The 18,667-nt window shown below is 46.2% G+C and overlaps 1 protein-coding gene across 3 annotated transcripts in view; it reads left to right on the top strand.

Annotated features, from left to right (window-relative positions):
- LOC101720562 (neuronal acetylcholine receptor subunit alpha-7) overlaps positions 1-16,899 on the top strand; it is a 117,209-nt gene extending 100,310 nt beyond the window's left edge. For 2 of the 3 annotated variants that reach the window (XM_087188257.1, XM_004852644.4), the window contains exons 5-10: positions 2,911-2,990; positions 5,995-6,162; positions 7,495-7,689; positions 8,598-8,684; positions 9,885-9,994; positions 14,429-16,899. In XM_087188257.1, the coding sequence (XP_087044383.1) occupies positions 2,911-2,990; positions 5,995-6,162; positions 7,495-7,689; positions 8,598-8,684; positions 9,885-9,994; positions 14,429-14,947 (1,159 nt within the window). In that variant the 3' untranslated portion in view covers positions 14,948-16,899. Of the gene's footprint in view, positions 1-2,910; positions 2,991-3,173; positions 3,260-5,994; positions 6,163-7,494; positions 7,690-8,597; positions 8,685-9,884; positions 9,995-14,428 lie in introns of those variants that run through there. The other variant, XM_021264726.2, reaches the window with a different exon arrangement.
- Positions 16,900-18,667: the final 1,768 nt, after the last annotated feature.

The raw sequence follows: 18,667 nt of genomic DNA, 5'->3' as shown, positions 1-18,667 counted from the left end.
TGATTCTGTGCATTTACCAGGCGCCCTTCTGTGCTAATGGTGTAGCCTCAATGTCTGCAGCCACGCACATTTCTGAGGGACTTGCTTCCTGTCCTGGAGAGCTGTTTCTAAACTCAATATTTTGCATCAGGCCCTTTTTCAAACCTATCTTATCTCCAGCCCTTAGGTTCAAAACAGATAAAGTGGTATTAACATGAAGAAAGCTATTACACAAGTCCACTCTTCTATGATTTGTTGCTGAAATCAAGTTGGCTCTGGGAAAGACCCATTAAACTTCTATCACAAAAATTGAGCTTTGGGTTTTGATATCAGTTGCAGTGCTATGACCCCATGTATCTTAGGATTCTATTTGGATGAACAATATTCAGAATGGTGGAGTCACACAGGTAAGCCGTTGCTCATGGCAACCATTTTCAATCTTGTTTTTAACCTATTTCTCTTGTGATCTTTCTAGTCTTCAATTAATGGCTCTAAGTGCCTAAGCACATAGGAAAGGCTTGCAGGACCCCCCTCCCCCTCAGTGTCCCCCCTCAGAGTTGAAAAATTGAAATCTCATGGGGTGAATCATTTACAGAAAATTCAAATACAAGTACATTCACAGGAAGGAAAATTTAAGTTTAACTTTGACCCAAAAGGGAGCAAAATAGGCCACATCATTCAATATACTGGTGGTTTCTGAAGAGTTTAAATTTTGTATGCAGTCATTGGGGTGTGCATTGCGTTTGCTGCCATTGTCAAATACAAAGAAAATAGTATATTGTAATCAAACACTGGCAGAAATCCTAAATCTCAGAGTTCAGGAGGACCTAATTTGAAAATTTTGGCACTCTCCAAGGTGAGGTTTTGGAAGTTTGTTTTTCCGCTCTCGGCTGTCACCATTTATGATGTGGCGCAGTCAGAAACAGCCCTCCACTGAGCAGAGAAGGTTTATATCCGGGCCCTACCTGCTGCTCGGTTTTCCTCCAGTGTTTGGATGCAAGGGGGTAGCTGTGTCTCTTTTAACGATGACTCAGCCTGTCTTCCTCCCTTCCACCTCGATCACACTTCTGCTTCATATTCAGATCACGGCTTCCTTGTACACTTTTTCCCTTCAGTTTCTGGTTGCTTTTTTTCTTATTATATTTTTTTCACAAATGTGTCTTTTATCAAATAATGTGTTCTTTTCAGCCTGTTATTTCTTCTCTCTCACTCCACATCTCCTTCCTCTCCCAGAGACCCCTGATGGCCCCTCCCCTGCCCCTCCTCTTCCTCATTGGACTCACCTTTTCAGCCTAGTGCCTTGATCGTTGGGCAGTCACTGCTCCCCATCTCTACGCTGAGTCTAAAAGTTTACCTCTTTCTCAGTTTTCACCCTCGTTTTTCCAAAGCTGATCAAGGACATGTCCATGGGAAACAAGCTCTCTGACGCCTTAATGCCCCTCTTTGCCTTCAGGCTTGAATAGTTTTCCACTCGAGAAAACCATTGTATGATTTTTTGTCGACTTCCTGCCTCCCACTCACCCCGTTGTCTCCTGATGGAGCCTCTGTTAGTGACGTGAGCCTCCCTGGCCTTGTCCTTATGGTCTGCGTCATTTCTGTCATACTTGTCATCTCTGTGGCTTTTCCCAGCTGAACTTTCCACCAGTTACAGAAAATTATTTCATCAGTGGTAGCTTTAATTGCCTTATCACTCTCTGTTTTTCTGGTTGCAATAGCCTCTTGAATTCGGGGCAGGATAATACCTTTTTAAGAAATGATTTCTCATTCTTTTCGTGGGCAGCTTCTTTTAAAAACATCTGTCTTTATTGTGTGTCTCATGGCAAAGACTGTTCACAAGCCCCTCGTGATTCTGGGTATAGGAAAAGTTGGCAGAGGCTGTGCAGCCGAGCAACCCGGCCAGGCTTCCCAGTCCTCCAAATGAGAAGAACTTCACTCTGAGAGTGAGGGCCTTCACTGGCTGCCTAGGTTTCATACAGAGGTTTACTTTCATTTACATGTGTGGCTGCATTTTAAGGGTACCTGGAATTTGTTTTAATTTAATGTAGACAGACATGCAGACACGGAAAGACTGTTGGGGAAGGACACCATGCAGGGGCAGAGGGGAGCCTGGATTGATCCTGACGCAGAGGCGAGCAGGGAGAATGTGGACAGGAGCCTTTGTTTGGTTCTGGGAAGGAACTGGCCAGGCAGGCAGCAAGCAGGCTCACAATCTGCTGTGGGAATGACTCCAGCAGGCTCTGGTGTGTGGAGGCTGCTCCTGGGCCATTACGGCTGGTGGACAGGGACTCCAGGGGCTGGAACCCCAAACCAGGTCCGGGGACAAGAGCTGTAGACGGACTGCATGTGAAGGAGCTCCTGAAGCAGCTGGTTACTCTGTCTGGGAACTAACTCCTCCCCGAGGGGCAGTCTCTTCAGGCCTCAGAGCATCAGGATACAGAGAGTAGAGACACAGGATGAGCTGTTAACTTTAATTGTTTTTCTCTCTGATGAATGTTTGTGCTTGCTTTATCCAAGTTGTAACTCCTGGCTGGTGAAGGTTTGAACTTGGGCAGAAGAAGTGCCCAGTTGTATGTCTCTAAAACTTGTAGTTAGCTTGCTGTCCTCACCCCCTCCCTGTGCTCACTAACTGTGACCCCTCGAGTTGGTCCTGATGCTCCGCCCTGTCCTGCTGCTCCTGCAGTGTCTACCACTGAGGACACAGTGGTGAGCAGCAGTCGCATGCTGCGCCCTGTTTAAGAGACTGGGTCCAGAATCCCAGCCTGGTGGGGCCCACAGGGTGGCAGTGTGTTCCTCCCCGCTCCTTGGCCCAGTTGTGGGGTGCCTAGGGGCCAACAGGAGCCCCTGCAAAGTTGCTGCCATTCTGACTATGGCCACAGTAGATCTAAGAGACCCAGCCTTATAACCCTGGCTCACAAATCCTTCTGTTTCTAGTGCCGATGAGCGGTTTGACGCCACATTCCACACCAACGTCCTGGTGAATTCTTCTGGGCATTGCCAGTACCTCCCTCCAGGTAAGATCCACTTCCTGTGTCTCCTTCCAGTTAGAGACGTGAAGGGAGGATGGGTATTAGCCTGATGGTCGCCCACCTGAGCTGGGGGCTGGCTCTACACCGAGTGCACCCCACCTGTCTCCGCTGGGCGCCTTCCTGAGTCTGTTGCATTCACGGGTGCCGTCTTTCTCTTTGTCTCCGAGTCATGGCTCAGATGGTGTTTGCCAACATGTTGCTGCGTTCTTTTCCTGTAAAGTCAATCTGCAATTAAAGCGAGTCTCCCTTATCAGGTAATTTACACTTCTCTGTCCAGTTCACAAGCTGGACAGGCTCTTTCCTCTCTCTTTCCACCTGCAGGCCTGATACGCAGGCCCCTTCTCCCTGACAGGACCCCACCATTTAGCTCCCAGCTGACTCAGTACCTTGACAGAGGCCCCAGGTGTAGCGGGAGATGGTGGGAGGTCTGGTATGCTGGGCTCATGCATTTCAGAGCAGTCACAGGTTGGACGCCGGGCAGAGATTCCAGAGAGGAGCTTGTTAGTGTCTGGCTCCCAGAGGGTTTCCCTCCTCCTCAGCCTCCTGATGGTGAGAGTCCTTGGACTGATGTCCCCCGGCCGCCATTTCTGTGGGCCTCTACTTAGCAGTTCAAGACCCAGTCAGGGTGTGTTTTTGCACTTGGACGTTAACAGTTGAGATTGTTTTTTATTGTTTGAAGATTGTTTAAATGTACTATTTTCAAGGATTATTTCCCCCACTGCAACTGTCTGGTTTATTTAATTTCCTACTCACAAGAGATCTGCAACTGCTCCCCACACACACCTCACCACTCTTGCTAATACACAGCCCTGCACACTGTCACACACTGCACGCGACATGCATACTCTCAGCCACATCACACACCTACATACTCACCAGACTGCTGCTCACGTACACGCAGACCACACAAGTTCCCACACCTGTGCACACTCATGCATACCATGCACACGCTGCTCTCCAGAGTCAGCCTCTGGCTCCCTGCTCTCACAGCACACGGTGGAGCTGGGTTTGCCTTCTGGGTGGTTGTTTACAACACGCTTTTCCTGTCAGCAGGTGCTAAGCATCCACAGTCAGTCTCTGTGCTCACCTGGGAGACCTGTGTGGCCCGTGTGATGGGAACCGTCAAGGCTGATGATGCTGGCAATGTCTGTGTAGGAGGAGGAAACCCAGCTGTGTCAGTTTCTACTTGAGACCCTTGCTGCTGGCCACTCCCTCCCTGTCCCCTGCCCCAGTGCTTGCTCTGCACAGCAGCCCCATAGCCTTTGCACACTGGGCTATGGAGTGCCTTCCACCACACCTGTGTTCTCGCACCAAGCCTGCAAGTTGCAGCTTGTGTTATGAGGCCACTTTAGATAAAGGCTCCCAGTAGTCACAGGATAGAAGGTCACCGTGCTGCAGACATTCGGAAGGCTGAGGCTATTTGCAGCTACAGTGGCAGTGCTCCAGACCCTCACACTCCCAGCGTACAGCACCGCCTCTGGGACTCCAGCCCTGTGAAGGCCTCAGGGCCCAAAGCCTGGTCAGGACAGGACACAGTGTGCTGAGCCCTGGGACTTGTGTGCTGCCAGGGAAGGTACAGAGCTGTGGGTTCTTTTGGTCACAGAAGGCTGGCTCTGGGATGCTGCTCTGTTCCTGCTAGTGGACAAGGGAAAATAAGAATGTCTAGGATGCAGGTTTTGAAATAAAGACTTGATTTTGTAATGTGACTCCTCCCCTCCATTTCGTGTGTTTATTTTCAGCAGCTTTGTGGAGGTATAATTTACATATCATACATTTTAAGCGCATGAGTCAATGATTTTTAGTAAATTCACAGAGTTGTGCAGCCTTACCACACTCCAGTTTTAGAGCATTCCCATCAGCTCACAAAGATCCCTTTGCCCTGTGCAGTTCATCCCCACTGGTCCCCCACCAGCCCCATCAACCACAGACCTGCTTTCGTCTTTTCCTTGGGTCTTTGAATAGCAATGGCATCGTGTGGTTTTAGTCTTCTAACTCCCAAATAATGTGGGTCTGAGGGAATCCACCCCACTAATGGGAAGGGAGGGTGTGGAATAAGCTCCAGATTTTTGCGTACATTTGACATACTGCTGCAAATCACATTTAATGGACCTTGAGTGGGCAGGGAGTATATATTTGGCTGTGAGGTGGGGTCCATGTTTACAAAGCCCCCCGGTCACTTAAAGAAAATTAAAATTAAATTCTTTCTTTAATTCAGTAGCAAAAGCTGACAGAGTGCCTGTCTTGCCCCACTAGCCCAGGGACACCTACACCATCCATGCCATCCAGTGTAGCCCAGGCACATCGGAGGAGGGAAAAGCTCAGGTGTGAAAAGCTGGACTGAGCTTATCTGGTCTCCTCCCCACGACCTTGTGGAAATTCACTTCCAACTCCCCCAGCCTGGAGTTGCTCTTTTCAGTGGAAACCTTTGTAGCCAGGCACTTTCTTCAGCTGAAACCCATCAATTCTGATAACTGTTCTTGATCCAGAATCTGAACAAGTGAAGATTATTTTCCACTAAGTATCTCTGGATAAGCAAGTGTTTTCCTGGTTTTTAACCTACAGAAAAGACCTACCCTATCCTTCCACCAGTCACACACCTTTCAGTCTTTTAACCTCTTCATCATTGTTATTAACTTCTCTGAGATTTCTTACGTTCTTTACAGCTCTCTTGTTACTTAGACCCTGAGGCCGCGCAAGGCAAGGGGAAGTTTGTAGAGCTAATTCTTTCACAGAAATCCCCAAGAAAAGTCTTCTTCAAACCAACCTGTATTTGCATTTGAATTTCAAAAGACAATGAGGCTTCAGTGGAGCTGGTTTTTAAAAAATTTTGCAAAATTACAAATACAAGTTATTCTTTTTTTAACGCAGCTTGTTCTGGACAGGGTTAGCAGCAGTTTGAAGAGGTGGGGTGAGCTGGAGAGACTGCTGTGTATTCTGAGCCCATCTCAGCTTCCCTTTCAGTCCCTGATGGTTTGTGTCACCCACGTAGGCATCTTCAAGAGCACCTGCTACATCGACGTTCGCTGGTTCCCCTTTGATGTGCAGCAGTGCAAGCTGAAGTTCGGGTCCTGGTCTTATGGAGGCTGGTCCTTGGACCTCCAGATGCAGGAGGCAGATATCAGCAGCTACATCCCCAATGGAGAATGGGACCTTGTGGGTGAGTCCAGCCAAGGTACCAGACTTGCACCCTGGAATAAGGCTGCTCTGCTTCCTGCCTGAGCTTTAAAATGTTTGAGATTTTTTCTCCTGCCTCTTCAGTGTGAGCATTTACTGAACTTGGCAACATTTCCCATCATTTGCTGTTTTCTGATGAGAAACACAAAACAGTTAGCAAATGTAACACTTTACAGGGGCAGCCTGAAGCATGGCCAGGACACATTTAACAAGTCTGTGCCAGGGGAGACATCCCTGCATTCTTCAGACTCACACCACTGCCCAAACCCACACCACTGCTAAAACTTTGGACAGCAAAGTTCAGTTGATGGCGTGAACCAAGAAAATCACAGAAGAGGCTGAAATAAAGTAAAAACAGTTGTGTTTGGGCCCAAGGTCAATTTGGAAATCAGGAAATGCACGCTGAGGTAGTGCTGTCTCAAGGGGAGGTGGGCTTGGGGCTTTATGACGAGACATCAGTACGCGGCTTAGTATTTCGAGGCAGATAAGTTGGATTGAAGTAGTCTGATGGATGGAAATGGATGCAAATCAGGCTGGTCATAAATATCAGAAGCCTTCTGAATGTCCAGGTCAGGAGGCTAATTGGTAATTCTGGCTTTTCTTAAACCTTTTAAGGAATTGTTAGATTCTGAAAATTTTGTTTCTTCTAGCAGATTTCATTCCCCACATGATATCTGAGTGGCAATCTACCCCCTGTGTGCAACTCTTTAAGGCTCAGGAAAGGATTTCTCTCTCTCTCTCTCTCTCTCTCTCTCTCTCTCTCTCTCTCTCTCTCTCTGTCTCCCCTCCCCCCCATTCTGTAGCCATTTTGACTCATTTTATCAATAGGAAACCTATATTTCACTATTTTAAATGGAAAGACAATATAGTCCTAAGTCGCTTGACATCAGGTATGCATTCTGAAAATATGTGTGAACACCATAGTGTGTAGTGACAAAAACTAAGAGAGCCAGGCAATCCCTTGGGTGACTTCATCTTAGGATCCTGACATCATATCTTTGTTTCATCTTTGGCAGAAACATTGCTTTGCAGCCCATGACTGCAATGACATTTATAATAGTATAAAATTGACGATGTGTTATTTATAATAGTGCACTTCCTATCTGTCAAAAGAATGTCTGCCAATTTGCTCACATGTCGCCAAGATACCTTTAAACAACTGCATACCAAGGGTTTGTTCAAACATCAATCTCCCAGTTCTTTACAGCTTAGTGAACTCCAGGGCCGTGCTTGTGTGTGGCGTATATGCCAAAGCACGCAGAGAAATTGTGCTCTGAAGATTGAAGATGCTTCCTTCCCACCGCCTCCAATGTAGGGATCCCTGGCAAGAGAAGTGAGAAGTTCTACGAGTGCTGCAAAGAGCCCTACCCAGACGTCACATACACGGTTACCATGCGCCGAAGGACGCTGTACTATGGCCTCAACCTGCTCATCCCTTGCGTGCTTATCTCGGCCCTGGCCTTGCTGGTGTTTTTGCTCCCTGCAGACTCCGGGGAGAAAATCTCCCTCGGTAAGTGCCTGGCTCTTTGTCAGGACTCTGAGACTGCAGGCCCTTCCCTGAATCAGCTCTGCAGGATCGCTGTCACTGGTGCAGAGCTGCATCCAGGACTCAGGGCCTGCCTGCTTGGCTCATTACACACTGACCTTTGGCCCAGGCAGCTGTGGGAGGACAGAGGCTCTTGGTTCAGGCTCTGAGCTGTACAGATGTAACCTGAGAGTGCTGCAGGCTCTGCAGGCTCTGGGATCCTCTGCTCCCATGGAAAGGATGCGGACACCAGAGAGACCAGTCCAGTCTGCTCGGAGGGCCCTGTGCTTTCTCTCCCGCTGCTACCTCACCGCTTCCTTGCTGTACACAACACAATCCCTACACATGCTCCAGATGAAAATAAGAAAAATAGGATTTTGAATAGCAAAATGGATTTATCAATATCTCAGAGAATTACTAAATAGGTACAGATTTAGTTTATCATAGAAATCATTCCCAAACCTTTCATGTTCCGAATATGGGGCTCAGAATATTAAACGACACACCCAGGGCCATACAGTCAGTAAGTAACTTCATCAAGCCCTGAGACCAGGTCTTCTGACTGCATGGTTTCTTTTTCCTGCTCTGTGAAACTCCTACTCCATGATAATGCAATAAAGAATTGGAGGGATCACTCCAGTCCCTGTGTTAATTCTTCCAAAGCTCTGGTTCCTAAAACTGTCTCCACTGGAGTTCTCTTTGGGACTCTGCTAAGTGACAAGAAAGGCCCCCAGATAAAGGCACGTACCCCTGTAATCAGAAATCCCGTGTTCCAACGCCTCCCCCCAGGACCTCCCTAGTTCTTTGGAACTCAAGTTAGGAGCCCAGATTAGGTGGAATCTAGGCCTTGGTATGTGTTTTGTCTAAGGAACATCTGTGTGTTTATGTTCTAGGGATAACAGTCTTACTGTCTCTTACTGTGTTCATGCTGCTTGTGGCTGAGATCATGCCTGCAACATCTGACTCCGTACCGTTGATAGGTAAGGCAGGTGTCAGGTTCCTTTCCTAAAGATGTGGGGTTAAAAAGTGCTAGGATTCCCAGAAGACACAGGAGCAATAGCATGCAGGGGCCACGGAAAGCTGTATTTTCCTCCATTCCCTATCTGACAACTATTCAGAGTGACCCATGTCCTCTTCTTCCCTGGGCCCACGTAAGGGAAGGGGGTGTCCAACTTTGTAATTGGCCTTTAAATTATAGAACTGCCTGGGAAGTGGTGTCTACCTGCTCAGGTGGAGCTCAGTGCTCCGGAGGCTGGGACAGGGAGAGCACTTGAGCCTAGAATAGGGGTGGCGAACCTGTGGCATGTGTGTTTATTTGTTTTTAAGACAAAAGATGTTAATGTATGAATTGTTTTTTCTAAACTAAAACTGCAGTATTCAGGTTTAGTTGCAGTGAGTGCATTTTGTGATAAATGAGTGGTTTTGGGGTTGTAATTTTAGGACTCATTTCTAAAAGATTCACCATCACTGACCTAGAAGTTCAAGACCAGCCAGGGAAACACAGTGAGACCCCGTCCCCACCTCTAAAAAAATTACAGAAGTTGCTCTTCGTCCCATAATTCTCTCACTCATGCTTGCTTTGGAGTCAAAGATTTTAAAATTAGCAATTAAAATTTTTAGCTGAGACATTGTTTTGTTAAAATGTGAGAAGCACACTAACTTTTAGCTATTGTGCCCTGAGATACTTTTTAAATGTTTGGAGCAATATGAAAGGAAAAATGCGTTTAGGCCAGGACAGATCTAAGGCGTCACCTTCTACCCAGGGAGGGATTACAGGAGACGACATCAGCTACTGCTCTGCACCTTCCTCGATGGGAACAGTGGGATAATGCTGAGGAGCACTACGTCAGGTGGTTAGGGTTCCCTTCCTGATCAGGAAAACAGGACTTCCATGCCAGTTGCTAGGATGGGCAGCGACCTTCTGTCAGTGGCTGTTTGGTTTAATATAGGAATTGCCATGCACATTTGGAAGTCAGGTCTTTGGCTCTGGCCCACCACTTTCCACCAGGAAAGTGGGTGGTGAACTATTGGCCTGGCCTGGCCAGCGGGAAGCAGTCCAGTTCCGTTTTCCAGCATGACCACAACCCAGGACCCAGCAGTAGAACAAGGTCCAGGTGCACTAGTGTGTGATGTTCAGAGCCACTGGAGCCTGCTCTCACTCACGTCTGCTCTCTTTGCAGCCCAGTACTTTGCCAGCACCATGATCATCGTGGGCCTCTCGGTGGTGGTGACGGTGATCGTGCTGCAGTACCACCACCATGACCCCGACGGGGGCAAGATGCCCAAGTGGGTACGTGCCTCCCACAGAGCTGGGGACCCACCCTCAAGGAGGGCCCGCATGTGGGTTATCTGTTTTAAAAATCAGACAAAAACTGGCACTCGGAAACAAATGGCATGCTTTTTCCTAAGACTTCACTTCTCTCCATATTTTACTCCTTGGTTCTCCTGCTGTGGCAGTGTTTGAATCTGACATTGCAGAGCACAGCTCACACACCGGCTGCTGTGTATTTTTTATAAGCACATGGTTTTAAAACCATTCCTTTGCATATAGTGGAGGGTACTGTGTGGTAGTGGGAGGCAAGAGATGAGGTAAACACATAACAGCAGGGTGGGAGCCCCACAACAGACTGAAGGGCAGAAAGAGTAAGGAGCAGATTGAGCCACACAAAAATAGAGCAGTCCCTCGATGTCTGCAGGACACTGGTTCCAAGTTCTCTTGCAAATACCAAAGTCTGCAGGTGCCTGAGTTCCATCTATACGATGGCACAGCATTGGCTCAGAACCTATGCACACCCTGCTGTGTACCTCAGATCATCCCTGGCTAACTAACAGGACCTAAACAGTGTAAGTGCTGGGTAAATAGCTGTTACGGGCTGTTGTTCAGGGAGTAATTTAAAAAAATGTCTGTAGTTACTCAGTACAAATTCAGTTTATTTTCTCTGAATATTTTTCAGTCTATGGTGGGTTGAATCCATGGATGCACAACCTGAGAATGCAGACAGCTGGGTGTACATACATTCAGTACACACAGGAATGCGATCTAACTGAAAGCCCATAGCACCAAGACCAATAGTCACCAATGGGGAAGGGAAAAGGGAGAAAAGGAAATGGATGATAAAATGCAGGATCTCAGCAGAAGCCATGCCTCGCCTTCCCCATGGCAGCCTGGCCCTGTCTGCTGATGTTCACTCACCATAGCATCTCCTCCCGCGGGACTGTGTCACAAGCTCTGTGTCCACTCCTGGCTAACCGTCGGGATCTTGAGGACCCAGCCAGATCCTGGGCTTTGCTCATCTCACCCAGACAAAACCAAAGCAGTGCAGAGCTGCCTCACCTCCCTGTAGACCTCCCAGGCCTTCCTGTTCAGGGTGTGTAGTCTCAGGATGGACAAAGCCCTCCCATCCCAAAAGGTGCCTGTCTTTCGGGACCCATTAGGTTACATCCAAGTGCAGAAGGGATCACCAACATGCTAAATTCAGACTAAGGAGTGAGGCCCATTGAAATGCCCTCCAGGAACAGAGGGTTTCTGGGTCTTCTAAAAACATCTATTATGCAATATTTTACAGTTACTCAAAGGTTAACTGAGGAGGTTACTTTAAAAATAGCCTTACACATGTACTGTTTGCCCTCAGATTTTTCCATGGCACGTCTCCTGTTACACTGTAGCTCATGGCACCATCAGTGGGGCAAGCTCAGCCTGAGTGGCAATGCCTTGTGCACAGGTGACATCACTGTAGCCCCTGATGTTTGCTTTTACAAGTCCCAGACCCCTTAAAAAGCCACAGTACATTTGCACAACTCCTTTACATTCTTAACTGACTGTTTCCTGATCTTGACACACTGGAGCACAATGCCAGGCCAGATTTGAGCGGCAGTGCCTTGTTTATTTGCATGTCTTTATCCATCTGTGTGTTTGAAGCAGATAATATACTTGTTTCCAAAGCCAAAGGAAAGATAATATACATCAGGAAGTCTGGCTTCTACTCCTATCTCTCACTTTGCTTCCACCACCAATATTAATAACCATTCCGATGAATTCTTTTTCCTTCCATTGTTTATTTCTATGAATACAGAAACATAAAGGCTTATTTAAAGTATTTTGACATGAAGATAATGCAGTTAAAACAAATGCAAAACCATTTTTAATGAGCTGGTAGCACTCTACTCTTCCAAAAAAAATCTTAATTAAGAGCATATGTTAATGGTTCATTTCTCAGCATAAAAGCTTGTGAAAATCAATTGCCTGTAAATAAAATACAAAGCTTATAGATTTCCCTCATTTTATATAGCATCATGCATTTTTCTTGGGTTCCATGTATATTCGAAACATAAACGGCCTCACAGGGACTTTTACTGTGATCTGTGGCTGTGAAGAAAATACTGCCAAGTGCAGTGGCATTATGTGACATTTGCACAGCCAGAAACGCAACTAAAACCTACCAGGAGAGGTAACGAGCACACTTTGGTAAGTGCCAAGAGGATGATTTCATCTTTGGAGATGCTTTGGCCTTGAAAGTTAATGCCTCAGGCCATGGAATTCAAAATGGACTTTGCCATGTGGATCCTGCCAGCTGCAGATGCACCTGAGGCACATGCAGACCCCGCCCTGCTGGGAGAGGTGCCCAGCCCTGCTCAGCCCTGGTTTGCACAGCTGCTTCTGGCTTCAGACTCTCTCCCTGTCCTCCACCCTCCCCCAAATCTGGAGTAGGCTTCCTGTTGTCCTCCGAGAGGGTGCAGGGCTCAGTCACAGGACTTTTGAAAGGAACTAAGGAATAGATGAGGCTGCAAAGTCTAGACGCATAGTGACTTTACTCCTTGTTCATGGTGTGACCTCCAGCCAATATCTTAGCCTTTTTGGGGACAGTTTATTTGTCTGTAAAATGGGGGAATTGTTCTCACTCTGCAGAACCAACCCTGCCTGGTCCTGGTGAGTGACAGAGTCCCTGGGTGAGGTTTCACTGTGGCCATGCTGCACTGCTTTTAACTGATTTTGAAAAGCCCTGCAGGTGGCCACCCGCACGGTGAAGTACACTGCGAAATGAAGGCCTCCCCGCAGCCGCGATGCTGCTCATCCTAGCAGTCTGCTTTCTTCATTTCACTCCCTGTCTCCCAACCCATTGGCTTGAGTTACCTTCGATAAGATGTCATGAAAGTGATTACCAAGAAAGAAAGGCCTGCAGACATGCATTTTACACCTTATCTCTCCCCACAGGTGGGAAGCATACCTGCTCGGTGGCTGATGACATTTTGCCGTAATCATAAAACAAAGCGAAAATGAAATCAGTATCTGCATGATTTCAGGGAAAGGCTCACTTCACACGTATTTATATGGATAGGCTTGCAGGAATCTTTCCTTTTTTTGCCTAAGTTGATGTTGGGACTGTCTCCTTTCTTTCCATGAAGGCAAAATTAATATAAACCCACAGCGTGATTTTTCACCAGCTTCCTCATGCATGCGGGCACTGTAAGTTTACACTTGATCTTAGCCAAAAAGCTGAGAAGCAATAAGTTTATCAAACACCTTAGACTAGAGGTTGGGAAACTGTGGCCCTGGTGGCCAGATGTAGCCCACTATTTTTGTAAATAAAATGTGATTAGAAAACAGCCACTCACATGCTTTCTGGGTGTACTACATCAGCAAGTTGAGTACTTGAACAAAGAGACCTTATGACCAAAAGGGCTAAAGTATTTGCTGCGGTTCCTCTTCTGGAAGTTTGCTAAGCCCTACATTTTGTTGTTGCTGTTGTTGTTGCTGCTTAAATTCTTTTATTGGTACGTTTTAGGTAAACAGTATGTTTACATTCATCACTGGGTGCTTGTACCTGTACATGATGGATCTTGGTTCTTATTTTTCCCCCATTACCTGTGCGCCCTTCACCCCCTCCACCCTTCCCTATTTACATAGACTTTGTTTCCATTTTTTCTTTTCTCATAATTTTTCCTTTCCCTTCTTTCCTTTCCCCTTCCCCTCCCTCCACCCCTACTTTTTTGGGCCTTTTCTTCCTATTTCAAATTATCAATTATTCATTTTAATCATTTTAATCCTTATTTACACTTTCAGTTTCTCACACCAGAAAAACCATTTGGTATTTACACACGTGTGTCCTATTCATTTCACTTAAGAGGATGGCCTCAATATGCATCCATTTAGCTATAAATGTCTCTAGTTTCTTGTTCTTTATGGCTGAGTAGTACTCCATTTTATAAAAAAAAAAAACACCACATTTTCTTTATCCAATTTCCAGTTGGTGGGCACTTGGGCTGTTTCCAAGCTTTCCCAAGGCCTACTTTTGACTTTGCAAAGTGCTTTCCAGGAGTTCATGCTCTTTGGCCTTTGCTGCAGCCTAGTGAGTGAGGTCAGAGGCCTGAGGCTGCCATAGTTCACAACACATCAGTGTCTCAAAGTTTTTTTCACGGAGCTCCTGGGCCCAAAGAAATAATAGTGAGAGGTCTCTTTATTCCATAGGTTAAAGCAACTTAATAAATATCCATGCCTTAGCCTTCTCCCACACAGGGCTGGCTTCCTCCTGCCCCAGAGAAAACTTCAGCCCATTCCCGGGTGGTGCACACCTAAGGTGGTCCACGCGTTGTGTTTGACTCAGCCTTGTAAGGGCTTGGCATTGCCTATCTTTGCTAAGTTAGGGGGGAGGCGGTGGAGCCAGTCACCCTCAGGATTGCTGATGCCTGCTCCTGGGCCGCTCACAACCTTCTGTTGCCTCCCCAGACCAGAGTCATCCTCCTGAACTGGTGCGCCTGGTTCCTGCGCATGAAGAGGCCGGGGGAGGACAAGGTGCGACCCGCCTGCCAACACAAGCAGCGCCGCTGCAGCCTGGCCAGCATGGAGCTGAGCGCCGGGGCCGCGCCCCCCGCCAGCAATGGCAACCTGCTGTACATCGGCTTCCGAGGCCTGGAAGGCATGCACTGCGCCCCCACCCCTGACTCAGGGGTCGTGTGTGGCCGCCTGGCCTGCTCCCCCACGCATGACGAGCACTTGCTGCGTGCCGGGCAGCACCCTGACGGGGATCCAGACCTGGCCAAGATCCTGGAGGAGGTGCGCTACATCGCCAACCGCTTCCGCTGCCAGGACGAGAGCGAGGCTGTGTGCAGCGAGTGGAAGTTCGCGGCCTGCGTGGTCGACCGCCTGTGCCTCATGGCCTTCTCGGTCTTCACCATCATCTGCACCATCGGCATCCTCATGTCTGCCCCAAACTTCGTGGAAGCTGTGTCTAAAGACTTCGCCTGATGTCAGCTGGCCTGCACGTGGAGGAAACGCAGAGAGGCAGAGTCACTCACTGGGTGGGTGAGAATGTGGGGTGCTGACCCAGCAGCACCATGAGCAGAGGGCTCTGAGGTACCCTTGTGACTGTCCATCCTGATGGTCGCAGTTTTCTTGTTATTTCAGTCATAGGATCTCGACACACCGTTCTCTTTAATCCCTTTCTTATGCATACATCGGCCCATCCTTACAGTCAGCAGGGCCACCGAATGGCCATTTTGCCCACTTGTCCACTCTCTGGATAGCCCTGCAGGACGGTCTCTGCAGCTCCAGACCTCCAGGGAAGGCCTGCACCGTTCGTTCTGCATGCTTGCATGTCACTTGCCAGTAAGGTCCACGTGGAAATGCAGCGCGTGCGTTTTGCCTGTGTACAGACCTAGATTGAAACGAATAGTAAACCACACTCACTAAGTCCTTTCCAACAATTGACTTGTAAAAGGAAAATAACCTCAAAAGAACTAAAACTAAAACCTTACCTGTTGGTTTTTCTACAATTCAACTTTTTCTGCCCTCCACCAAACAGTTGGTAAAGAACACAGTTTTTGTCCTTTCTGTATGAGAGAGTTGGTCATTCTGCAAACCTACACCTATTGAAGGAATCAGAGGGAATCAGAGGGACTCGGGTTTGGGCCGGTTCCAAGCTGGAACCACCCCAGCTGCATGTGTACGTGTTGGGTAGTGTGGACGTGTCCGCGGTATTTCCCAGGCAGCTCCGAAGCTTCCTGTGTTGTCCCAAACATGGAGGAGTCAAGCAAATCTGTTCCATTCTGCAAAGGACAAAGAGATGTACGAGAATTACCAAGCCAAAAGAACAGCAGAAGTTAACTTAAACCAGTTCTGTGCTTTTTGAAAAGCATGCATTAGATGCTTCACATGTATTAGGGCTCATGAGTCTTAGAAATGTGTACGTCCATACAAGCACACACCCTAAAGCGAACATGTCCCCTGGCTTTTTCTCCATGTAGGGGCAGAGGACAGGGGCTGGACCCTCTCTGGCCCCTGCATGGCAGCTACTGGGGAGGGGCGGTGCTCTGGTGCCTTTCCCAGACACAGGGCCAGCGGCAGTCAGCGGGGAGACACTGTCAGAATAGCAGAGGCGGGACAGCCACTGTCCCGTTTGTGGCTTTTGGGGATCTGTGTGTCCCAGTTACTTCACTGCAGCATCAGCTGAGAAAGCTGACTTGGGTTTGACGGGGGGATTCATTGGAAATGTTTAATGTTTAGATCGAACAGGGGACAGCGTGCTCCACCTAGGTTATCCCGCTGGTGAGAGTCATTTTGCTTCTTTCCGTTCTCACTTTTAATGAGATCAGAGCATAATTCACCAATCTCTTCAGTTTTTAGACTGCGAAGCTACACCGGGCTTCTAAGCTCTGAGAGTTCCGCGGACTGTTCCTAACCCCTGAGATGGGCCCATCATGGGAAAAGATCAGGTTTTCAGAGCAAAAGGACTTGCACATCTTTCTCAGCCACCTATTTCACGCTTTTCTGGGTAATGCACATGAATTCATCGGTGCTGGGGGAAGATGAAGGCTTGCGTGTGCTCTGTGCATGCATGTGCACAAGTGCTGTGTGCAGCTCGGGAGCATGGATGTTGTTTACAACAGGAAAGTTGGTACCTCAGGAGAGTGTGGCATTGAGCTATGTGGAGCAGGGTCTCCTCCGAGCCCACCCATTCTACGTGGTATAGACAAATGACGCACAATATTTCTGGGGTCTTTTCTTTCTATTAAAGTGTCTTTAGAAACAAATAGAAGTGTTTTGATGTATAAAGAGAATGCTTCATTTCTGACTGTTAGCCCCAGGTTGGTCCCTACCACAGTTTTTGCTTTAAAGAAAGAGAAAACCTTTTTGGTTTTGTATTTTAGATGGAAAAACATAAAAGGTAAATAAAAGTAATTCATGTTTTGACCATCCAAGCAACTTCTATATGATTTATAAAAATAAGGAATAGCTGTGCAGATAGTTAGTGTGAATGTTAAGTAGTCTCCCCGGCTCTCCTTTCTTTCTCTCTCCCGATAGGGGCCGCTGATGAATTTGGGTGGCATTTCCAGAAGGAAGGGAGGGGACTGAGGGGGGACGTGGAGAGAGATTGTTTCTCTAGAACTCATGCTATGTAAAGCATTCTGCACATTTTTGTTGTAAGGATTTTTCCATAATAACGTATAAAGATCTACCTCGTTTCTCTTAATAGCTGCTTAGTGTTCCATTGCCTCAGTGGACTGTAATTTATTTGATTAGCCTGTTATTGAACATATAGAGATTTCCAGTTTTTACTTTTTATACAAATATATAATTAGCATCCCTGTGCATATATCTTAGCACACTTTTGTGACTATGCTTGGTATAAATTCCAATTCAGAAATGGGATTGCTGGATATGAAGTAATACATTGAAGAATTTGATAAATATTGCTACATTATCCCCTGGAAACCGATTAGTGATACCCCCACCGAAAGTACTATAACAGAGCCAGATTCTCTGCTTTGTAGAGCTGAATACTTTCAAATTTAATTTATCTTTCCAATCTGAAACTTATTGCAATACTACTCTGATTTTGGTTCATTTTCATATGAGTGGAGTTGAACATCTTTTCATGTTTTCTTGGCAACTTCAATTTTTGCAAGTTTATATCTTTTATACAGTTTTGAATTAGGTTATTTGGCTTTTTATTAATTTATTTGTTTATACATGTTGGAACCTTTCTGTCTTATGTCTTAAAAATATTTTTATTCATTTACATTTGTCTTTTGATGTTATTTATTGATTTGGTTGTTTATTGGCATACACAATGTTTAAATTTTTATGTTGTCAGTTTATCCATATTCTCCTTTGTAGATCCTGGCATTTATTTCTAGTTTTTGAAAAGGCCTTCCCCGTTTTGAGATTATAAATAAATTTATTCATATTTTCTTCTAAGATTTATGATTTCACTTGTTTATTTTTATATATTCTGACTTCCTGGGATTTATTTATTGCAAGAAATGGATTAGAAGTTCAATTTTGTTCCTCCAAATTGTAGTCAGTTTCGCCAATGAAACATATAATACATTTCTGTAATAAAATAATAATCCCCACCACTTGTTCAAAATGCCTCTTTATTTGTAAACTAAGTTTCTTTCAGTATTTGGGTCTCTTCTGCTCTATTGATTATCTCTCTCAAAATAGCTTTAATTTCTCATAGTTTATTAATATCAATATCAGTATTTTCAAGCCAACATTCCCCTCAACTTCCTCTATATCTCTCTTTCTCTCTGTTAGGTGGATTAAAAAAAAGTAGTATCCAGTGAATTCACTGATTAATTGAATCTTCCTAGTCAGGAGCATTGCAGTCCAGGCTTGTGTGCCTATATAATTTCATGGCACTTGATAGAGTACTTCAGGTGTGTTCAACAGGTCCCATGAATTTCTTGTTTATTTCTGTATGTTTTGTCATTTGGCTGCCGTTTTCAATTGAATTAGTTATTCCGTTTTGTTCTAAGTTTATGTATAGGAATGTATTTATTAATGTCATAACCAAATAAGAAAACTGATTTCTTATTGTTTTTAAGATTTTTCTCTTGACCCCTTCCCAATATTCCCTTTATTTCTCTATTCTATTGAATTTGAAAATATTATTAATAACAATTTACATGGCACACTTGTCTTATTAACATTGATGAGATGCTTTACTGTCTCACACAATTT

This window comes from Heterocephalus glaber, unplaced genomic scaffold, assembly GCF_053883595.1.
Source record: "Heterocephalus glaber isolate CG9 unplaced genomic scaffold, H.glaber_assembly_v1.0 deba00001531, whole genome shotgun sequence".
NCBI classification, from domain to species: domain Eukaryota; kingdom Metazoa; phylum Chordata; class Mammalia; order Rodentia; family Bathyergidae; genus Heterocephalus; species Heterocephalus glaber.
This window is presented reverse-complemented; position numbering and strand designations above follow the sequence as displayed.